This window comes from Schistocerca americana, chromosome 1 (assembly GCF_021461395.2).
Source record: "Schistocerca americana isolate TAMUIC-IGC-003095 chromosome 1, iqSchAmer2.1, whole genome shotgun sequence".
Taxonomy (NCBI): Eukaryota; Metazoa; Arthropoda; class Insecta; order Orthoptera; family Acrididae; genus Schistocerca; species Schistocerca americana.
Window position 1 is genome coordinate 20,785,500 of NC_060119.1, and position 21,185 is coordinate 20,806,684.

Below are 21,185 nucleotides of genomic sequence, written 5' to 3' on the forward strand. Positions count from 1 at the left end.
TCTAAACAAAACATTGACATAGTCCGGTGTATGCAGTTGATAACTAAACACACACATGGACAGTTGCTATGTTGGCATATGTTTCCTGAGTTTGCACAGTGTATTTTGTTCTTAATTGTGAATTCATATTTTGCTTGCTATTCTTTTGCAGGTAATTCACAACTTGAATTCAGGGCATGTGTTGAGACACGTGTGTGTGTGTGTGTGTGTGTGTGTGTGTGTGTGTGTTTTTTATGCTCAGTCTCTACCTGCATTACAGTTGGGCTGGCCCTGTACCATTGTACACGTTTGCTGGTTGGCTGGAACAGTTAGCCTATAGGGGTTCCTTGCCTTGCCTTGCAGCTCATACAATTGACTCAAGGTAGATTAAACTAATTTTACAGTTTTTCTTGTGTTGTCTCCACAGAGAGTAGTATCATCCAGAATTGTGACAGTGAAATACGTGACTTAGAACTGTGTGTAAAATTTAGGTTCCCAGCGGATCTTATTGATATTCAGAATAAACAAAATATTGCACATTGATAAATGTTGTTAACATTCTTGTCAAAAGGTAGCAAATATCTATATTTTTACCAATACGGGTATTGACTCAAAGGATGCCTAGGAGTCAGCTGAAACTAAGCAATACTGCAAAGTCATCCTATCTTTGTTAATTTACCATTATTTTCCTTGATGATAACGTCATCAGTTGTTGTATGAATCAATGTTTACTGCTAGTTTAAAGTATCAATACGATCATCAGTTACATACTGTTACAGCGTTTCCCCTAAACCCATTACTTGAACAATTACCACCTTCGGTTATAAATAATTAATAAACCATAGCATCATTTGCAACTCAGTTGCCAGTCTTCCACTCATTATTTGCACCTTGTGTCATCTGTGCTTCTTAGGTCAAACATTATCTCTCCCCTCCCCCCTGGTGCTATGAAATACAGCAGATGGTCATACATACACCACCTGCTAACTCCCAAGAGTGGGGACAGTCACTTGTACAATGCTTATGACAGCTGTATATTTATTCCATTGTGATGAATGAATATCATACTTTGTTAGTGATTTGGAAGGAAGAATAACATCATTTGAATAAAATATGCATGGTAACAGTACATCACAGTATGGTAAAGTCTTCTTAGATACAGGTCATAGTTCACATTGTAAGTTATCAATTAAGAATTGAAGACGGACAACTTAGAAGAATATCAAGCCTAAGAAACTGGCCACTTATGCTGGTATTTAAAGGGTTACTGGCACATATGTAATTGATGTGTCCTCAAGAGAAATACCTACTAACAAAGGACCAATCATAAAGATTTCATATGTACTTTAGTTCTTCAATAAATTACAAATTGTAAAATAATGACAGAAAGTACAACTATCCTCCCAAGGAAGAAGTGTGGGGTGAGTTAGCAGCTTCCTCCTCATGCGCTTCCAAAATTTCTTGCTCATACAACAAACGTGATGTATTTGTAGCAGAATAACAGCACACTCCAAAGTTTACAAGTATACACACGAAATTACATCAATGAGATTGTATTGGCTCAGCCATTCATGACAGTAGCTGTTACATTCATTAGTATTTCTTTTGAAATAATTCTAGAAATTGACAACAGAAAGTGACAGTAGTCAAGGGACACACAGTGAGACTTCTCGTATGAAATGAGTCCAATTTTTGAGCGATGGGTAGCTCGCATGTCTAGAATCGCTGCCCCACCTCTACCAGGGCGCAGTCTTTTTAACACTAGTTGTGGCCCGATCTATGCTCGGGCTTCGTTTCCAAAGTGTTAATGAAGTGAATAACAGACTTACCATGGCATTCCTTGTTGTATTGGTTGTGTTGCCTGTTATGGGATCCATGTACACCACCTACTAAATCTTTCACTGACCTTTGAAAGAAGAAATGAAGAAATTGTCAGAGTTCAGGCATGGTTAACTGTTTGACTGTACTCTTTAAAATTAAGTGGAAAAAATCAATTCTTGACAAAATAATATGATTGGATAGATAAAAAAAAAAAAAACTACCCACCAAACAGCGGCAGAACACACAGGTAAAAGGAGGTTGTAATTAGGCAAGCTTTCGGAGCCAGAGGCTCCTTCAGGCAGAAGGGTTGAAAGGGAAGGAAGAGGGGTGAAGTAAAAGCTGTAGATTTCGGGAAAGTGACACAGAACCATGGGTCAGAGGAGACGTACTACATGGGATGAGAAGGAAACGCTGATTGTTGGGGAGTCCATCAGACGAGATTTGAAAATCTGAGAGCTTAAAGGTGGAGACACGTTATGTCCAAGACAGAGATTACTGCTTAAACAAAATGTGTGAGTTAATAAGAGTGAAAATCTAAGAGCATTGTACGTAACAGAGGTGGGAGAGGGGGCAGTCAAAAATAGATGGACAAGACAATGAAAGATGTAGAAAACTAAAACGGAGTGAAGAAAAAGAGTAGCTACTATGAAGAAACACTGAAACAGAAGAAGTTAACGTAAACTAAGGCTAAGTAAGTGGCGAGAACCAAGGACATGTTGTAACACTTGTTCCTACCTTCGGAGTTCTGAGACATTGGTGTCTGGAGGAAGAACCCAGATGGCCTGTGTGGTGAAACAGGCACCAAGTTCCTGATTGTCATGCTGTAGAGCATGCTCTGCAACAGGATATTGCAAGTTGCCTGTGTATGCCCTCTGCCTGTGCCCATTCATCCTAATTTATAATTTGCTGGAAGTCATGCTGATGTAAAAGGCCGAATAGTCAAATTCTTGTCGGATTTCCAGCCAGATCAAACTTTCATCTGAACACAATATTCCAGCGGTGCACCTGGCCGCCATCATGAGGTGAGAAAAGCTATGCTGCTCTCGCCGATAACTAATTCCACTTGCGAATGACTGCACCTTTATATGCATCGGAAGTACGACAGTGCATGCGCTAAATACGATGCACACGCGCTCAATCATTCCTGCTGCCTCCTGGGGCAAAAAGAGTTGCAGCGCCTCCAGTGGTATATACTGTTGTAAACAATATATTGTGACAAATCATTATTCATAGCCAGCTGATTCAGATGCCGTTTATTCTTCATATCTGATAAAACAGGATTCCACGTTTTACTTAGTGGGTATCCATTATCACGATTAATGATATTATCTGCTAGTCTGATTTCAACAGATTCTTTTAAAACACAATCCCAGTACCGCGAAGCATTTGCAATTAATTGCATCTCCTGCGGCCCTCTGTAAGGCAATGCTCAGCCACTGTAGATTTATCTGGTTGTAATAATCGCGTATGGCGATAATGTTCAATACACCTGTCGTTGACAGTGTTAATAGGTTGGCCAGTGTAAATTTTCCCACTCACTCAGTATTTTGTAAACGCCAGACTTCCTCTAACCTAAATCATTTTTAACAGAGCCAAGAAATGCTCGAATCTTAGCTGGTGGATGAAAAACACATCTGATCTCATATTTCTTCAAATGTCTACTATCTTGGCGGACACATTCCCAGCATACGGAAGAAAAGCCACAGACCTAAAGGTGTCTTCAGAAGTTTCAGATAGAGGTCCAAACTCAAAAGCACGTCGAATTTGTCAGTCTGTATAGCCATTATTATTGAACATGTCCTTAAGCTGTTGCAGCTCCTGTGGTAAATTCTCAATATCCGAGGCAGCATATGCTTGTTTAACCAAGGGCCGAAGGACTCCTGTACGTTGAAAAGGTGGATGGCAAATGGTAGCATGTAAATACCTGTCGGCTTCCTATAAACACTGTGTCAGAGAGTTCCATCTTCTTTTCTATAAACTAGTACATCCAAAAGAGGCAACTTTCCCTCCTTTTCAGTTTCCATCGTGAATTTGATGTTTGGATGAAGACAATTGAAATGGTCCAATAACCGGTGCAGAGAGTCTATTCCATGTGGCCAAACAAGAAACATATATCAGAAAACAAAGTCTTCAAGAACAGATGTTTTCAGAGCCATGTATCAATGTCCTCCATAAAAAGATTAGTGACTATGGGGGATAAAGGACTCCCCATAGCCACACCGTTGGTTGGTCTAAATATTTGTCATAAAATAAAAAATAGGTGGACGTCAGAATATAACGGCAGAGTTTCGTCATTTCCATATCAAGTTTTTCATTAATTAAAATCAATGACTCTTCAAGAGGGACCAGAGTAAAAAGTGACACAACATCAAAACTAACAAGTAAATCAGAGGGACCAAGACGAAGCAACTTTAAATGCTGAAAAAAATCCATGGAATTGGAAATATGGTGTGGGACACTCCTGTTCCTTACTTATATAAATGATTCGCCCGCTAGTATTAAAAATAATTCTAAAATATTTCTGTTTGCTGACGACACTAAATGATAGTAAAGGATGTTGTGTGCAACATTGGCTCTGTTTCAAACAGTGCAGTTCGTGGCTTGTAGAACAGAAACTAACGCTATGTCATAGTAAGACTCAGTTTCTAGTTTCTAACACACAACACAACATTTTAATTTCACAGAATGGGCATATGATTAGTGAAACTGAACAGTCAAATTTCTAGATGTTCATAGATAGTAAACTGTCATGGAAAATCCCACATACAGGATCTTCATCAAAGACAAAATGCTGCCATTTTTACTATTCGAACGGTATCTGAAGTAAGTGACCATTCACCACAAAAATTAGTCTACTTTCAAACTTTTTTTTGCTTATGTCATATCGTATTATATTTTAGGGTAACTTTTCCCATTCTCGAAGGATATTTTTGGCTCACAAACTGGCGGTTTGGACAATAAGTGGTGTAAGTTTGAAAACCTCATTCCGCCCCTGTTCACTAGTCTGTATTCTGATACTCACCACACCCTCCCTCCGTCGCTCCCTCCCTCCGTCGCTCCCTCCCTCCGTCGCTCCCTCCCTCCGTCGCTCCCTCCCTCCGTCGCTCCCTCCCTCCGTCGCTCCCTCCCTCCCTCCGTCGCTCCCTCCCTCCCTCCGTCGCTCCCTCCCTCCCTCCGTCGCTCCCTCCCTCCCTCCGTCGCTCCCTCCCTCCCTCCGTCGCTCCCTCCCTCCCTCCGTCGCTCCCTCCCTCCCTCCGTCGCTCCCTCCCTCCCTCCGTCGCTCCCTCCCTCCCTCCGTCGCTCCCTCCCTCCCTCCCTCCGTCGCTCCCTCCCTCCCTCCCTCCGTCGCTCCCTCCCTCCCTCCCTCCGTCGCTCCCTCCCTCCCTCCCTCCGTCGCTCCCTCCCTCCCTCCCTCCGTCGCTCCCTCCCTCCCTCCCTCCGTCGCTCCCTCCCTCCCTCCCTCCGTCGCTCCCTCCCTCCCTCCCTCCGTCGCTCCCTCCCTCCCTCCCTCCGTCGCTCCCTCCCTCCCTCCCTCCGTCGCTCCCTCCCTCCCTCCCTCCGTCGCTCCCTCCCTCCCTCCCTCCCTCCCTCCCTCCGTCGCTGTGGGTTGAGGTGTTAGTCCTTTGGAGGCGCCTGAGGTTTTAAGGAGGGACTGCTAGTCAGTTTGAAATCACAGATATGGGATCTTGATGGCAGACGCTGTGTGTAGAGATGTCAGACAGCTGGCGTAGACCTTCACTAACATACTCCTTTCGGTCAAGTACTACAGTGGTAGATCCTTTGTCTGCTGGGAGGATAATGATGGAGTCATCAGGTTTTAGGAAATGTAGAGCCTGGAGTTGTGCAGAGGACAGGTTAGGGTCATGTTGTAGGGATTTGAGGAATGGTTGTGAAGCAATGCTGGGTGTGTGGAAGGCTTTTAAGGGATGATTTTCAGGTAGTGTGGTGGTGGATAAAGTTGGGATCGTGGTCTGAACTGTTCAAGGCATGGTTCAAGGTCAGTTTGCTGTTGGAAAAATTTTGGGATTGGGTTGCAAAGCAATATAACCAATTGATATTACAAGTGAAGGAAAGTAGGTCATTCCCCAAAGCAGCATGATCAAATGCAGGTTTAGGGCTGAAAGTGAGGACCTTAGATAATATAGAAAATTCAGTAGCCGAGAGTGCTTTAGATAAGAAGTTAAGGACACTTTACTGTTGTGACTGGTTCTTGTGATGATGGTTTTTTTCTTGATCTGGGATGTTAAAGTTGTTGGCCAAGCTCAGTTTGTATGAGAGGAGTGTGGCTGTTTAGGGAGGTGCAAAGGGACAGGAATGGAAACACCACTGTTCAGGTAGTTTAGAAGAAGGTGGAATAGTTTTTTGAGGTGAAGTTTGAGATGTTGTTGCAGTTTGAAGTTGGCTTTGGGATGCTATCATCCAAGGAAACATGAGGGGCAGATAACTGCTAGGTTTTGTAGGAGGAGAGAAATATGGTGGAGTGGAAATTGGCAGACGAGGCATATAGGACACAGATTAGTCGGATAAGAGCAATAGATTGCTGTATTTGAAACTGTAGAAGAGCCTGGTGTAGAGTAGGATTACATCCAGAAACAAGGGACTTTCTATTTTAGGCCTTTTGGAATAACTCCAAGGGACAAGCAGGTTTCAAGGAGCAGAATGTGGTACCTTAGTTTTGATAGTGCAAAAGCATGTATCCGAAAAGAACGGATTCGTCTACTTCACACGTAATATCAACTGGAAATATCATTTTGCAACCCAGTCCCAAAATCTTTCCAACAGCAAACCTGACATTGAACCCTGCCTTGAGCAGTTCAGATCACAATCCCAACTTGATCCACCACAACTACCTCCAAATCATCCCTTACAAGACTTACAAGAATTCTCCACATCCAGCATTGCTCCACACTTCAAGTCCCTACAACATGATCCTAACCTGTCGTTTGCAGAGCTCCAGGCTCTACATTCTGTAAAACCCGATGATTCCATCATTATCTTCCCAGCAGACAAAGTATCTACCTTTGTAGTACTCAAATGAAAGAAGTACGTTTGTTCCATCCCTGCAGTCCCTCCTTATAACGTCAGACATCTCAGAAGGACTGACACCTCAGTCCATAGAACTTCTCACCCCACCCAAACTAAACAGCCTCACCTTTTACCTTCTTCTTAAGATCCACAAGCCCAATCATCCTGGCCGTCCTATAGTTTCTGGCTTCAAAGCACCCACCGAATGTATACCTGCCTTAGTTGATCAGCACCAGCAACCCATAGTATAAAGACTCTCCTCCTACATCAAAGGTACCAACCATTTCGTAGATTGTCTGAAATTTCTGCCCGTCCCACTCCCACCACACACCTTTCTTGTCACCATCGTTGCCACCTGCTTTTATACCGACATCCGCCACGTACATGGTCTGTTTGTCTGCTGAACGTTTCCTCAGTCAGTGCCCACCTGATTCCAAACGTGTGACATTCTACCAACAATTACTTCACCTTTGAGGGGCAGACATACAAATGGATCAGGTGCATGGCCATGGGAACCAGGATGGCTCCTTCCTATGCCAACATTTTCATGGGTCACTTGGAAGGGGCTTTCCCCTTGATCCATGTCTTCAGCACCTGGTTTAGTTTAGATACATTGCTGACGTCTTTACCATATGGACTCGTGGTGAGGCTGATCAGTTAAAATTCCTGGAATCTCTGAATACCTTCTGCCCATTAAATTCCACATGGTCCTATGAAGAATCCCATGCCGCTTTCCTTTATCTGGATCTTGGCCTCACAAAAGGCCAGCTACACATTTCCATCCACGTTAAACCTACCAACAAATGACAGTACTTACATTCTGACAGTTGCCATCTTTTCCATTTCAAATGCTTCCTCCCATACAGCCTTGGTATCTGAGGCAAATGCAGACTCTTTACAGCAATACACCACCATTCTTACCTTAGCCTTCCTGCATATAATTTACCCCACCAGCCTAGTTGAAAAGCAGATTTCCTGGGCCATCACATCCAATTCTTGTACTGCTAATCCCTCAAAAGACAACTTCAGAGCACACCTCTGGTGACTCAATATTATACTGGTCTGGAAAGTATTAATCAGCTACTTCGACAGGACCACGACTTCCTAAAATCCTGTCCTGAAATGAGATCCATTCTGTCTGAAACTTTTTAGGCACCCTCCCAATCTCTGAAATATTCTTTTCAGACTCTATGCTCCTGTACCCATCTCCGTACCCTATGGCTCCTACTCCTGTGACCGTTAACGCTGCAAGACTTGCCCTATGCACCCTCCTACCACCAGCTATAGCAGTCCTGTAACTGACAAAACATATACTATCGAAGGGAGAGCCACCTGTGTAGTGACACGTCAAATGCCAGCTGTTATATAGACACTTTTCAGCCTTCTGCATTGGCATGACTGCCACCAAATTATCAACTAGGGTGAATGGGCATAGACAGAGAATATATACTGGCTGCATGCAATATTCTTTTGCAAAGCATGCTCTACAGCATGAAGCAGTTATCAGAGTGAAGCATATCGTGCTGGGCACCATGTTCAGCAACTGGGTGGTCCAGCTCTCTCTTGGCCGCAGTTTTCAGTTCTTAGTTTTCATACCCACGTAGAAAGAGAGACAGTGGTTTAGTTTGTAAATCACATGGTTGCCTTCCTAGTTTAACCATGCCTTTAATGGGATGGGAAGTGGTTAACCCTTCCTTTGATGGGATGGCAGCTGTTGGGACAGGACTGCAGTAGGTGGTTATAGGAGGTTCTATGCGACACTGCACCTCATCCTTTGTATACTGTTTTTGAATGCGTACTGTTGTAATAATAATGTACTAAAGCTGCTGCTTTTATAAATTTTTTATTTACCAGTACTTGTTTCGAGCAGTGGCTCGTTCTCAGACAGTATTGCCTAAAGCCCATTTTACACAGTAGAATTTTTTGTCTCAGTTGACTACTCGAGACGAGTGAATCTACTGCGCTGCCCCTGGCATTTTTTTCCTCTCCTTATCTCCTTTTTCTCGAGTGGACATTTTTTGTATACACGTCAGTGCCGAAACTGCATTTGTTGCGAGAGCTGTCTGCTTTGCAGTTCGGTGAACTGAAGATGTGAGGCACTCTGCTTTTTAAGAAAAAATCAAAATACAGCAACAAAATGTAGGAATAGGAAATGATGATAAAGTGTATTAATGATGAAAATAAAATTGGTAGTGGGTGTTTTTTCAGAGGCTGTGCTGGTAAATGCTTTACGCTCCTGAGAACTAAAAGAATTTGAAAAATTGTAATCCAAACATTTTGAAAGATATACATTCATTTGCTTGAAAAAATTTGTACTTGCAACTCATCAAACAATGTGTAGAAGACTATAAATAACATCATTTTACATTATTCTTTTTATCTTGTGTTCTTGGTAATCAAAGAACATTGAAAATTATCCTGCATTTTTTACTGTTGTAGTAATATTCATTGAAGCATGTTTACTTATCAGTGTTGTTATAAATGCATAGTGTAGGATTCTTTTGTATAAAATGTAAATACCTTTTTAGCTCTCTGATATTTCCTCTTTCATTTAAAACAGTAGTAGGGAAAATACCAAGAACCTTCTTAATGAGTCACGGAAACAAAGCAAGTAAGGCACTAAAGATTAAAATGACACAAAAGCACAAAATCCTATTTTTATAACAGAAATGAGTTCAGTCGGACTAGTGTAACTTACTGTGTCTGCAGGCACCACCATAGTCCGTTGTTTCTGTGCATACACAGTGTGCAACATACTCGGAAATTCAGAATTCCACACTCAGCACAATCAATAGAGCATTGATGTCATCATAGACACACTTGCAACTTGGTTGATTGCTGATTTACACAGGGATGAGAAGCAGACACATTTCGTGTAGTAGATTTTGACTAAAAAGTCGCTCATATAAAACAGACGTTAAGAATGAGCCATTGACGAAACCAGTGGTGCTGCATTTGTCTGTCTATGAAGATGAGCAGAGTAGGCTAACCAACAGTTTTTAAAAAAGATGGTTTGTAAATGAGGCGTCATTCCCTCGACAAAAAATGAGGCGTCATTCCCTCGACACCCCACCCACAAAAAAAAAAGTAAATAAAAGTAAATAAAAATCAGTCACATCCTTTGTAGAACAACTTTACATGAGAAATAATTGATTAATAAAGAACAACAGTACTATGTGAAGACTGGTTTGTACATTCTCAAACATCTACAATCACAAATTATCACAAACTCTAATAAAACTGTTTTTCCTAACTTCATACTGTATAACATGTTTAACAGACTTTAAATGAATTTATTCTTTAAAAAGCACACAGAAACTATTAACAGTAATCATTGTTATCAAACAATCCACTGTCACCAATATTCTCAGATTGTGTCATATTTAAAGTTTCTATAACACCCCTCGTGAAGTGGTGGAATGTAATTCAGTAATTCCTGTAAATCCTATAGCTTGGCAGGTTTTATAAGTCTTGGACGAAACTAGTAATGGAAGGCCTACCTGGTACTTCTTTTTTTCCCTAATATTTATAGTATCAATTTCTCCGTTACCATATTTAAAGAAAAACTAAAAAAGTGTAATCTGTCATAATTTTCAAATATGTTAAATTACTTAATAAATCCTGCTGCCCAGGTCGGTCTGCCGCCATGCCTTATCTTGAAGAGGTTTTACAGTAAAAATCATATAGGGGTGGACCTGAGTTACATTTCATCCTATATTTTTCATTGTTTGATTTTACAATAATTAACACGTTAACTGCCCCTTCCTTTTAGCCCTTCACAGTAAATACGCCATCCCACCTCTCTTTCCCCGGTGTGAGGGCACGGTTATGTCCATCCTTGATTTTCTTTGCCAAGCAGCGTTGTTCTCCTAGATTTAACTACTTGAATTTCCTTTTGGAATTTAGGAATTGTTGGTTTGGGAGGCCTGTGGCATTTCCTTCATACCAGCCAGGTTCCTTCCTCCCCCTCCCCCCCTTCTTCCCCCATTCCTGCAATGTTTCATCTTGTCTTACGTGTCATTTTGTTTTCCCTTTCTCGTCTTCTTCCCCTGATGTTTTCCCCAGGTTTTTGCAATCAGGATATGGTGTGGGGACCGGGACAGGTTGGCGGTGGTGCTGGCATCCCAGTGCACACTGTGCTTCCAGGCCCCCCACTCCCCACTCCTCTGCTGCCCTGGTGTTCCTTTGGCCTCTTTGTTTGCCCATTTTCCCTTCCCAACACCTTAAATGTGATGTTTGGGTTGGTTTTCCCTTAATTTCTGCCATCTTAAATCATGGGATCGATGACCTCACTATTAGGCAATAACTCCCATCCCCTAGCAAACCAACAAATTACTCTACCAGCCCAGTTCAAAGGCAAATTTCCTTTTCCGTCTCATCCAGTCGTGGTACTACTGATCCCTCCAAAATATAATGTAGGGTTACATCTCATCTCACTCAATATTATCCTGGTCTTGAGTATATTAATCAGTTCCTTAGGCAGTGCTATGACTTACTAAAATCGTGCCTTTAAATGAGGTCGATTTTGCCCACCGCATCTAGAACAGCTTCACCTGCCTCCCAACCCCACCTACAATAGCCTCTGCAGATCCTATGTTGCTTCTGTGCTGCATGTCTATCCTCTTGCTATTCTTTTTCCCCCTCCCTTAGGGAAGATAACTGGGGTTTCATATGGAATGTTCTGCATTGTCCATTGCTAACATAAGAACAGTCTCATCTCTGTTTTTCATTCCCTTTTCCTTCCTTTGTTTCCCTTCTCTTCTCATTCCCCTGCTTTGGCGTTTGTGGTTCCTCTTTCTCTTCTTCCTCCCTGTGCGCTCCTGACAGCCAGCCCACGTGTCTACATGTAACAGGTGACTGGGTAACGTGTAATTCCCAGCCCCAGGTCGACGTGTAGGGTTCACACGTACCCCCTGGTACAGGCCAGGCTGAGGGAGGGATGATTGCCTGAGCGGCTACCTTTCCAAATTGCAGATTGGTTCCTCTGTCAGATGTTCAGGAGGTCTACCTGAGGAGTGAACAATCACCTAAGGCAGGTGTGCCCCCTTGTGACGAGGGCCCCAGATGGGAGGAGCACACCATTGGAGACACTGGCAATCATGGGGGTTTCTCGCAATGAGTCAGTCATCTTCACAATCAGCATCTACGAAACATAAACGAAATGAGGCTAACGATTTAAAGACCCTTCCAGCTGCACCATGGTTCTTCATGGTTTCAAGTGTTGAAGATGGGCGGTCCTTCACAACAGTAAATCCATTTATTATTCAGAAAGGTGTTGATGCAGTTGCCAGCCCTGTGAAATCCTGCTCTCATTTACAGAATGGCACTTCGCTTTTGAAGACTACTTTTGATTCTCAACATAATAACTGCTTGTCACCTCACTTCCGCAAGGCTGTCCTGTTTGTGTCGAGGCCCATAGAACTCTGAATTCTTCCCGTGGTGTTACATACACAAGGCTGCTTGACGGTCTGACCGAGACCAAAATCCAATTGTACGTCTTTGATCAGGGTGTTGTTGCCATCCATCAGACGATGAAAAAGGTAGATTCCTCCTTAGTGCCCACCCGCACTCTTTTTCTCACCTTTGACTGATAGTGGTGCTTCCGTCAAAGACCCAAACAGTCTATGAAATTATCACAGTCTGACTGTACATTCCGAATCCAATATGCTGCTCCCAGTGTCATTGTTCCAACAACACTAGAATGTTTTGTCGTCACCCAGACAAATGTGTAACCTGTGGTAGGGATGCACACGAAGGTGATTGTCCACTCCCTCCTCCCCGCTGTATCAATTTGAATGGCAGCCATGCCGCCTCCTCTCAGGATTGTACCATATATCTTGACGAGTGGGCTCTCCAGGAGATCCGGGTAAAGGAAAAAGTGCCTTACCTAGTCACTTGTAAGTTGTCGGCTATTCAGAATCGCTGTGTTCTACCATCTGGCACATATAGTTCTGTTCTTGCTATCTCTCACTGCACGAAGGACAGCTCTGAGGTTGTGAAATCGCCCAGTGTCAAGGTAGCATCGCCATCCTCTCATCGAGCTGTGCAACAAGCCATCAAACACGTATCCCAAGGGGCAAAGCCACCAGCTACACAACCGGTAGGCCAAAAGGACAGGAGTAGTACTCCTGTGAAGACTTCCTATGTCCATCCATCGAGCCAACCAACATCTGAGTCTTCCTCTGGTAAACAGAAAGGCTCAAAATCCAACGAAGGCAAACGGTCTTCTCCTTCACCAACTTGAAGATCCTCTTCGACAGTGTTGCCGTGCGATACCTTAGCCCAGCCACCTCCGTGTCGCCAGTATGCACCGTCGACTGTTGTTCTGCATGGGACTCCACACTGACAGCACAAGCGAGCTGATGCTCCTGTGGACCTCCTGCAGCAGGATTTTCCTGTTTCTGTGCCCTGTAGCAGCGAGTCTTCTCAGGCTGTCACTTAGCAGCCGCCGAGGTGACTCTCCTTCGGTGGAACATTTGCAGCCTTTGGTCCCACAAAGAGTATTTACGGCTGCTTCTAGTATCGTAGCATCCCCTTGCACTCTACCTTCGAGAAACAAAATTGCATCCTCACGAGCACTTTGAGCTTTGACACTTCTTCCCGGTTCGTTTTAACCTTCCCCCTGAGGTCAGCATTCCATCTCGTGGGGGTGTCATGCTGGTTACACAGAATGACATTCGTAGTCGACCCATCTCGCTAACTACCCGTCTTCGAGCTGTTGCAGTTCGCCTTTTCCTTCTGCTCCTGACTTTTCTCCTGTATACCATTTATGTCCCTCCATCATTCGATGTCACTAGGGCAGAATTCCTTCAGATTATTGGGCAGCTACATCACCCATTTCTGCTACTCGGTGATTTTAATGCGCATCATCCCATTAGGGGTTCTCTCAGAAGCTGTCAGAGAGGTGCCCTCATGGCTGATTTTCTCAATTGACTCAACCTCCTCTGCCTTAACACTGGAGCAGCCACATTCCTTTCCACCTCCTCACACACCTTTTCCCACTTGGACCTATCCTTCTGCACTGCCCAGATTACCCATTGTCTTGAGTGGCCTGTTCTGTCTGGCACCTACTCGAATGACCATTTCCCATGTACTATCCGTTTGCTGAATTTACCCCACCTGCATTGCACACCCAAACGGCAGGTTACCGAGGGTGACTTGGGGCTTTTCTCCTCCCTGGCGACCTTCGAAGAATAAGATTTCCCCAGTTGTGATTACCAGGTGGAAAGTCTCACAAACATTATACTTACTGCTGCGGAACATTCCATTCCTTTCACTTCGTCTTTGTCACGTCGGTGTCCCAGTCCCTCGGTGGATTGAGGCGTGCCGCGAAGCAATTCGTGTGCAGAGGCGTGCTCCAGTGTTTTTATCTGTTATCCTACAATGGCAAACTGCATTCATTATAAACAGATGTGTGAAAAGTGTTGCGTTCTTTGGGATAGCAAAAAAGCTAGCTGGATTTCATTCACTAGTTCTTTTAACAGTTCGACCCCTTCCACTGTCATGTCGGCCAACCTCTGAAGACTCTCTGTGAACAAGATCCATTTGCCAATTTCCAGCCTGACAATAGCAGACAATGTCATCGTGGACACTATTGTTATCTCCAACACCTCGGGCCACAATTTTGCGGAAATTTCTAGCTCTTCGCACTATCGTCCTCTCTTCCTCCATCAGAAACAAGCGCAGGCAGCTCGGGCAATACTCTTGTCTTCTCAGAATCTTGAGTGCTACAATGCAGCCTTTACTATGAGGGAGCTAGGTTGTGCTCTCAGTTCATCCTGATCCTCTGCCGCAGGGCCAAATGCCGTCCACATTCAGATGTTCCAGCACCTCTCTCGTGCGGGCAAGCACTTTCTGCTTAACACGTACAACTGCATCTGGGCATAGGGCACATTTCCTGGACATTGGCATGAAGCCAGTCGTACCCATACCTCAGGCCGATAAGGTCAAAAACCTTCCTTCTAGCTACCGCCCCATCTCTCTGACCAGCTGTGTTTGCAAGGTGATGGAACATACGATATATGCCTGGCTGGTATGGTGGCTCGAGTCTCGCAATTTACTAATGACTGCACAGTGTGGATTTTGAGCTCGCTGTTCTGTGGTTGACCGTCTTGTCACTTTGTCCACCCGTGTCAGGAATGGTTTTCTGCGGAAATCCCAGCCTGTGGCTGTGATTTTCAGTGTGGAGAACACCTATGACACCTGCTGGAGGACGGTAACCTCCGTACTCTTTACACGTGGGGCTTCCGTGACCGCCTGCCCCATTTCCTTTATGAATTTTTAAAAGACTGAGTTTACAAGGTGTGTACGGGTTCTGCCTTGTCGGATATCTTTATCCAGGAAGCGGATGTGCCTGAGCGTCGTCCTATTTGCTATCGCCATTAACCCTATAATGGCCTGTCTCCAGCCTAGCATCCTCGGCTCCCATTCTGTTGACAATTTTTCCATCTGTTGCAGCTCTCCACAGACTTGTCTCACTGAGCGGCGTCTTCAGTGATGTCTTTATCTTCTTTACTCTTGTAGCATTGACGATGGCTTTTGTTTTTCCACTGACAAAACTGTCTTTATGAATTTCTGGCGTTGCAATTGGTTTCTGCCACCATCTTTACATCTTGGGCCTGTTGCTCTTTCATTTGTTGAAAGTACAAAATCCCTGGCGCTCATGCTCTATAGGAAACATTCTTATTCCTCCCGTGTGTCTTTCCTGGCAGCCCGCTGTATGCAAACCCTCAACATCCTACGTTTCCTCAATGGTACTTTCTGGGGGTGCAGATCAAACCACCCTCCTCCTTTTGTACCGGTCCTTTGTCCGTTTGAAACTAGATTATGGGTGCTTTGTTTATGCGTCTGCACATCCATCCCTCTTATGCTGTCTCAATACTATCTACCATCGTGGCATCTGTTCGGCCACTGGCACCTTTTACACTAGCCTGGTTGAGAATCTGTATGCTGAAGCTGCTGAACTACCACTGTCCTACCACCGTGACTTTCTCCTCAGCAGGTATGCATCCCATTTGTCTGCCATGTGTGACCACCCGTCCTAGGCCTCCTTCTTTGACGATTCCTTTGATCGCCAGTATAGGGCATGTCCCTCTACTCTGTTACCTCCTAGAGTCCGCATTTGGCACTCTCTCCGGCGGCTTAACGTCACACTGCCTGCAGCTTTCCCTGTGGGTGTGAACCCTTCACCACCTTGGCTTCGTGAAGTGGCCTATGTTAACCTCGGCCTTCTTTCGCTTCCTAAGGACAATACTCCTGCCTTGGTCTATCGCCTCCAGTTTCACGACCTTCACACGGAACTTCGCAATAGTACCTTTGCACTGATCTCTCTCGGACTGACCGTGGGGTCTGATGTGCATTCGTCATTGGTGCCAACATTTTTTGATATCAGCTTTCGGCACACTGCTCAGTATTTACAGCCGAGATCTTTGCCGTGTATCAAGCCACGGAGTACATCCGGTGACATAGACTTTTCAATTGTGTCCTCTGCTCAGACACTTTCGGCACCCTTCAAAGTTCGTGTGCGCTGTACGCTGTCCATCCTTTAGTGCAACGGGTCAAGGAAAACTGTCACTTTCTTACTCTTGTTGGAGCCGCTGTGGTGTTTATGTTCGTTCTTGGTCATATCTGCCAGGAAACGAAGCTGCTGATGCTGCTGCCAAGGCAGCAGTCCTCGTACCTCAGCCCACTAGTTCCTTTATTCCATCCAATGATTTCTGTATTGCCGTCTGTCAGGAGGTGGTGTCACTTTGGCATCGCCTTTGGTCCTCTCTTCGTGGGAATAAGCTTTGGATTATTAAGCCTCTCCCAGTGGCTCGGACGACCTCCACTCGGCACTCCCACCGGGAGGAGGTCATTATAACTAGGTTACGTATTGGGCTTTGCCTTTTTAGCCATTGTCATTTGTTAAGTGGCACTCTCCTCCCACATTGTACACACACCGCCCAAGCTTTAACTGTCTTCCACTTACTGATGGAATGCCCAGTTTTTAACCGTTTACATTCCTGCTTGGGTCTGCTGTCTGAGGTATTGACTGTTTAAGCAAATGATGCATGGGCTGTCAACCGTGTTTTACTTTTTAACCATCATAGCAATATGGCGTAGGCCATTTAGTTTTTAGTTTTGGACCTCCATTTCTATATGGTGTCCTTTGTACCCCTTTCTCCACATCCCTGTTCTTAGCTGTCTTGTCTTACGTCAATTGGGATTGACATAGTCATTTTTTAGCTCCTCTCTGTCTTTGTGGTCTATAGTTTTGACTTGGCACTTATGTTCCCAGATGTTTTTGTGCCCTAGAAGCAAAGCAATAATCACCATCATCATTGCAACTTTTTTTGTGTATTTGATTATGCAATATATGTTGCATGGCTCAATAATAGTATAATAATAATAATAATAATAATAATAATAATAATAATAATAATAGTGTGTAGGCGCTAATGATCCAATAGTTTGGTGTCGTAAATGATAACAAATGATAAAACATTATCTTTCAGTTGCTATAAAATATAATACATAGATTTTTAACACACAGTTGTGTGAAGGGTGTCATTCTGCTTCTAAAATAGACATGTAAATGCTATTAAAGAATGTCAAGTTTCTAGGTTTGAGGATATATGATAAGAACCCATGCAACTCATATTCATGAACTAGTGAAATTTAATGTAATTAATTTCATTACCAGAACAGGTAATCCAAGCCAACATTTATAGCATTTGTTGATTTAGTAACTATGGAAATACAATCTTTCCAGTTGTGAATTTATCAGGAATGAAATTTGTGGAGTGAAACATTATCTACAATTGTACAAAAATCAGACTGCAGGTGTAGAAGTAGGACAACGTGAAAGGGGGTGCAGTATTTGAGAAGGGAGGGAGACAATGTAGTATCTTACCCCTATCCCACTCCCACCTGCAAGTGAGGGAGACAGTATATCATCCTATCGTCCACTCCCACTCACACCCACACATGTGCACACACACATACGCACATTATTCAGTCTGTACGTTGAGCAAACAGTAAAGGAAACCAAGGAGTAGATTGGAAAAGTAATTGAAGGTGAGATACAAGCAGTAGAACTACAGAACCACAGACAAACTATAAAGATTTTGTCAGAGAAAGTGAGATACTGGAAAGCTCAGTTTAATGGACTGGATGGAGTCACAGTGTTTGAAGAAATCAGGCTGTCTCACTGTAGAATTCCCACAGTTTTCCTCAATCATTTCGGCCAGAGAGAGGCAACATTCCTTTGCTGAGGCTGTGCCAGCTTTGGGCCTCTTGTTTCACCTTCCTTTTCTTGTTCACCTCTTGGTACACATTGTCTGATATATATAGGTGTCATTGCCCTAGCCTATGCTGTATCCTGTCATTAGGTGCTTAAATAGGAAAACATGCTGAAATTTCCATATATATATATATTAATAATAAATATTTAGTGAAAAGCTGTTAGGATATGAGATGAGATTTCCACAAGACTTATGTGCCATTTGCATTTTCTTTTGCTACCCTTGACAGTATAAACTGCACAGACACTCTTCAGATTTGCTGTGGAAAAATGAACTATGCCTACTGTTCAATGCACATGTCATGTAATTTTGCGAGCACATCTGCAGAGCATATTGTGATCATTAATAATACATTTGAGGAAAAATGATGCTTGTGATATATCAGTTCAGGTAGTAATCTTCTGTTATAAGATATAAAATTTTGCACATGAAATATATTTTGTCATTCCAGTTTTTGTGGATACTCCTCATTAATGCCCGTAGTGATAACAAAGTTTCTTAATAAGTCATGAATATGATACGGCCACTTTGTTGGCTCATATTTGTGAAACATGAAATTCACCAGACACACAATGAAAATATTTGTTTGTGATCTAATAGTGGTAGTAAATGTTCCTATTGTTAGCAACACTTTTATTTCAGAAGGTTTAACTCAGTGCAGTATAGTATTTATTCAGCTGACCAAACAGTAAGAATTCACGACTGATGTTAATTGTTCATAATTAAAATACTCACATTTTTCTATTCTTCTCTTGCAGTATTGAAGTCTCTGTAGTTACTGCTAACATGTTAATAACATGTTGCACATGCAACATGCCAATGCATTTATATTTTCATGCTTTTATTTGATACTCTATGAGATTCATAAACTATTGTCAGAATGATTGCCCGTCTTTGGCATGATAAATCAGTGTTTGTAGTTTATTAATTAATCATTCTTTCTTCTGATAGCATATCACAGTAATTGTGTTCTTTGTTTCCCATTATTCTTAATGGATACTTTCTACACATTTGTAGTCCACTGTCTTATCCTTCAGCATGTACCAAAAGACTGGCACCTCATTGCTGTTGTGTCTGGTGTTCAGGGTAACAGTGACCCTGCTGCATTTGGATTACATGCATGTGGAAGTTGTTGACTTTCTCTGTTTCTGTGATGCAAAAATATACCGGACTTTCTCTGTTTCTGTGATGCAAAAATATACCGATGTACGTAGGGTCATAAAGGGGCGTGGGCGACGGGGGATATATTGGATGGTACAGCTATTATAGGGCCAGCGATGAAGTTTTGTGGTGTCAAACTTGGCGTAAGATAAAATTTCTTGGTGAGACTGAGCCAAAATATGTTACAGTGAACTTAATCCATTAATAACATTTATACAGCAACAGATGGTAAGTCAAACATACGTTTGTTAAGTTTGTACAACTTTTCTTATTTATAGATAGTTGTTAAATAGTAGAACTTCTGTATTTTGTTGACAGCATTATCAACGGTTTTGCACTGCCTCTGAAGGAGGAGCACAAAATCTTCCTGTTGAAGGTCCTGCTGCCTTTACACAAGGTGAAGTCGTTGTCTGTGTACCACCCACAGCTGGCCTACTGCGTGGTGCAGTTCCTGGAGAAGGACGCGTCCCTCACGGAGCCAGTCATAAGGTCGCTCCTCAAGTTCTGGCCCAAGACACATTCACCAAAGGAGGTAAAATTTATTGTACATTATCTTAATTTGATAGTGATATTTTTAAAATACAAATTGTAAATTGCTATAGTTAGCATTACTTTTTGGAAGTAGGTGTTAGTATATGCAAAGCAGTGTTGGTGAGATTTATTTATGAAGATGGCAGTGGATTATGATATGCTGAGTCCCCCCCCCCCCCCCCCTCCCCCGCCCCCCCCTCCCCACCCACTCACACACCTTTCAGGCTTCCGAATTTTCTATGACTGACAATTCATGAAGCCTTTGCAGTGTGCACTTCTTTTCAGTTGTGTTGTATGTGAGGATTAGGGGTGTGCAGGGATACGTTGTAGGAAACCTGTCTATGGACTACGTTGGGGAATACTGTCTTGTCCTTTAAGGTCTTCATGAGACAGACAGCATACTGGACTAGGGAATTCTCGTCACAGAAGATGTGCTGTCTGTGGTTGGCCAGTCTGTATACTAGCAATTTTGTTGTTGTCGAAGCATGACAGCAATAAAAATCAAAATACAAGTGCAGTAGATGATTGGTGGGGTGATATGGATATCAGAGAGGTGGCGATTGACATCCAGATAGGTGTAGTGAATGGGAGAGGAGTTATTGAGGCTGTTGTTAAATAAGAGTAGGGTGTCTTGGACCTGGACCCAGGTCAGGATGACATCAAACCATACAAGGGGTTTGGTGTTTTTTGAGGCTTCCTCTGGATGGTCCATAAAAAGGTTGTCTTGTCACAAATTTATTCGTATACCTTACCTGTAAAGCAGAGTAGTTATGTGTCAGCATGTAATTAAATAAACTATAAATAATTATGTGACGAGTTTGGTGTCTGGATGATATCAAGAGTAGTTCACTAAGAGCCGAGTAGCCTTTAGCAGTATCTACATTATGATAGTTGTCGTTCCTTCCGCACAAAGAAACTGATCTGCATGTATTCCGTCTGCCCGTGGGTGTCACATCTGCTGTGATAAGAATCATCTGCCGGGTACCATCTGGTCTCACTATATCTTAAACACTGTTGATAGTTTATTTCTTTATCATGTTCTGTGGTGCCATAAGAGGTAATGGGTCATTACGTAGCTTAGATAATGCTGATTAAAATATATATAAACAAGGAACTGAGTAGTTAATAAAACCGAGTGAGGTGGCGCAGTGGTTAGACACTGGACTCGCATTCGGGAGGACGACGGTTCAATCCCCCGTCCGGCCATCCTGATTTAGGTTTTCCGTGATTTCTCTAAATCGCTCCAGGCAAATGCTGGGATGGTTCCTTTCAAAGGGTACAGCTGACTTCTTTCCCCGTCCTTCCCTCATCCGATCAGACCGATGACCTCGCTGTCTGGTCTCCTTCCCCAAACCAAACCAACCAACCAAGTTAATAAAACAT

The 21,185-nt window shown here is 43.2% G+C and overlaps 1 protein-coding gene across 3 annotated transcripts in view; it reads left to right on the forward strand.

Annotated features, from left to right (window-relative positions):
* LOC124545827 (serine/threonine-protein phosphatase 2A 56 kDa regulatory subunit gamma isoform) overlaps positions 1–21,185 on the forward strand; it is a 327,568-nt gene that overhangs the window by 263,112 nt on the left and 43,271 nt on the right. For all 3 annotated transcript variants that reach the window (XM_047124783.1, XM_047124792.1, XM_047124799.1), the window contains one exon: positions 19,590–19,803. In XM_047124783.1, the coding sequence (XP_046980739.1) occupies positions 19,590–19,803 (214 nt within the window). The remainder of the gene's footprint in view (positions 1–19,589; positions 19,804–21,185) is intronic.